Source organism: Calidris pugnax, unplaced genomic scaffold (assembly GCF_001431845.1).
Source record: "Calidris pugnax isolate Ruff unplaced genomic scaffold, ASM143184v1 scaffold7, whole genome shotgun sequence".
NCBI lineage: Eukaryota > Metazoa > Chordata > Aves > Charadriiformes > Scolopacidae > Calidris > Calidris pugnax.
This window is the reverse complement of record NW_015090762.1, coordinates 693698-696180: the sequence shown is the minus strand read 5'-3', so window position 1 is coordinate 696180 and position 2483 is coordinate 693698. Positions and strand designations below refer to the sequence as shown.

The following is a 2483-nucleotide window of genomic DNA, read 5'->3' as shown; positions in this document are numbered from 1 at the left end:
TCGAGTCCAACCATCTACCCTACTCTAAAGTTCTCCCCTACACCATATCCCCCAACACCACATCTAAACTAGCCAGCACTAGTTCAACTCAGCTGGGGACAAAACCAGTGTGACAGAGGGAAGCCATCTCTGTCTGGTGCCTCCTGCCACCATGGCAGGGGCAGTGCCATGAGGCTGGAGGTGACACAGGTGGCCAGCAGCGCATCCCCTCTTTGATGGGAGCAGGATGGCAGAGCTGCAATGCACAGATGCACTGGTCCATGCTGGGAAGGGGCTCTCAAAGCTCCTCATCCCCTTCGCAGCCCAAGAGCAACGTGAGCAGCCGGGCAAGTGTGACAGAGGAGCGATGGACGGGAGGGGACGTGGTGGGAGGGACAGGCAGAAGCTAGTGCCATGAGGCTGGAGGTGACACAGGTGGCCAGCAGCGCATCCCCTCTTTGATGGGAGCAGGATGGCAGAGCTGCAATGCACAGATGCACTGGTCCATGCTGGGAAGGGGCTCTCAAAGCTCCTCATCCCCTTCGCAGCCCAAGAGCAACGTGAGCAGCCGGGCAAGTGTGACAGAGGAGCGATGGACGGGAGGGGACGTGGTGGGAGGGACAGGCAGAAGCTCCTGACCCACGTCAGGAACACAACCCCCATGTCCCCAAGAGTAAAACCCATGCTCCATGGTGCTGGTTGTGTCGTGTCACTGGGGTGGCCCAGCGGCTGGACATGCCGACACACAGGTGGGTGCTCGCCGTGGTGGCCCCGCGGGGATGCTCTCACCTGCCCAGTCCTCCTCCAGGTAGTACTTCAGCCATGTCACCAACGAGCGCTGGGGACCGGGGTCAGGTGGGGGACAGGTGGCCCGTAGCCCCAGCAGGTACAGCGCCAGCCGCCCCGTCTCCGGCCACTCCGCCTCGACGCTCCTGAAAGCCACCGCGTCAACTCTCGCCAGCAGCAGGAGCCCCCACACCGTGCCGGGGAGCTGTCACCCCACCGGTGGAGGGCACCGTCCCCGTGGGACACACACACGTACGGGTTGTGCTCGGTGGCCGCAGCGTCCCACTGGGGGTGGCCGTGGAGCTGGTCGGCTCCCTGCAGGCTCCTGCAGGGACTCAGTGTCAGCGGTGGCCGGGGTGGCCTGGGGGGACAAGGGACCACCCCAGAGGCAAACGGGGGGGACCTGCTGTCCCCACAGGGGACCTACCGGCCATAGTGGCGCTGGAAGGTGTCCTGCAGCCGCGCCAGGTACCGCTCCTCCCCGCGCAGGTCATGGTCACCAGCCAGGCGAAGGGCCAGGTAGACGCTGGGGTCGGGGTCCCGCGCCGGGTCCCCCACCAGCCCCAGCAGCCGGGCGCTGAGTCCCCGCACTGCCACCGCCTCCCCCGGGGCCTCTGCCCCACACGGACCCGGGGAGGGAGCAGAGGGTGAGGGAGGGCAGGAGGGGGCCGAGCCCACCCCAAGCACTGGCCCTGAGGTGGCATCAGGGACAGGGTAGGCAAGGGGTGGCACTGAGGTGACACTGGGCTGGCATCAGGGACAGGGTGGGCAAGGGGTGGCACTGAGGTGACACTGAGGTGGCATCAGGGACAGGGTGGGCAAGGGGGGCACTGAGGTGGCATCAGGGACAGGATAGGCAAGTAGGGCACTGAGGTGACACTGGGGTGGCACAGAGACCGCCTCCCCCGGGGCCTCTGCCCCACACCGACCCGGGGAGGGAGCAGAGGGTGAGGGGGGGCAGGAGGGGGCCGAGCCTACCCCAAGCACTGGCCTTGAGGTGGCATCAGGGACAGGGTGGGCAAGGGGTGACACTGGGGTGGCATCAGGGACAGGGTGGGCAAGGGGTGACACTGAGGTGACACTGAGGTGGCATCAGGGACAGGGTGGGCAAGGGGGGCACTGAGGTGACACTGGGGTGGCATCAGGGACAGGGTGGGGAGAGGGGGGTGCTGAGGCTGGGGTGACACTGGGGTGACAGCGGGGTGACACCAGAGGCAGCGGTGGGAAGTGACACCAGGGCCAGGGTGGCAATGGGGTGGCCTTGGAATTGGGGTGGCACTGGGGCTAAAGGGGCACTGGGGTGGCACCAGGGCCAGGGGTGACAACGGGTGGCACCAGGACTGGAGTGGCCTAGGGCTGGCACTGGGGCTGGGGTGGTACTGGGGAGCCAGAATGCCTGGAGGGTTGGGGTGGCAATGGGATGGCACTGGGGACCAGTGTGCCACGAGAGTTGGGGTGGCAATGGGGCTGGGGTGGGCAGTGGGTGACACCATCGCTGGGGTGAGCAGGGAGCTTCACCAGCCCTGGGGTGTCACCGGGGTGACAGCATCCCCCCCCGTGTCCCAGGGGCCGTGCCAGGGGAGGGCAGGTGTGTGGGACAGGGACAGGCAGGTGGCACTTACCCTGCTGTATGGCTGAGTCCCCGCACCGCTGCCGCCTCCCCCGGGGCTTCTGCCCCACAGGGCCCCGGGGAGGGAGCTGGGGGGGGGGGGGGCGGG

General features: G+C 67.2%; 1 protein-coding gene across 1 annotated transcript in view; it reads right to left on the bottom strand.

Moving 5' to 3' along the window:
- TCN2 (transcobalamin 2) overlaps positions 1 to 2483 on the bottom strand; it is a 6191-nt gene that overhangs the window by 2770 nt on the left and 938 nt on the right. Inside the window, exons 2-4 of the mRNA XM_014936786.1 lie at positions 1193 to 1379; positions 1022 to 1090; positions 769 to 911 (exon numbers count right to left, since the gene is read on the bottom strand). Of these exons, the coding sequence (XP_014792272.1) occupies positions 769 to 911; positions 1022 to 1090; positions 1193 to 1379 (399 nt within the window). The remainder of the gene's footprint in view (positions 1 to 768; positions 912 to 1021; positions 1091 to 1192; positions 1380 to 2483) is intronic.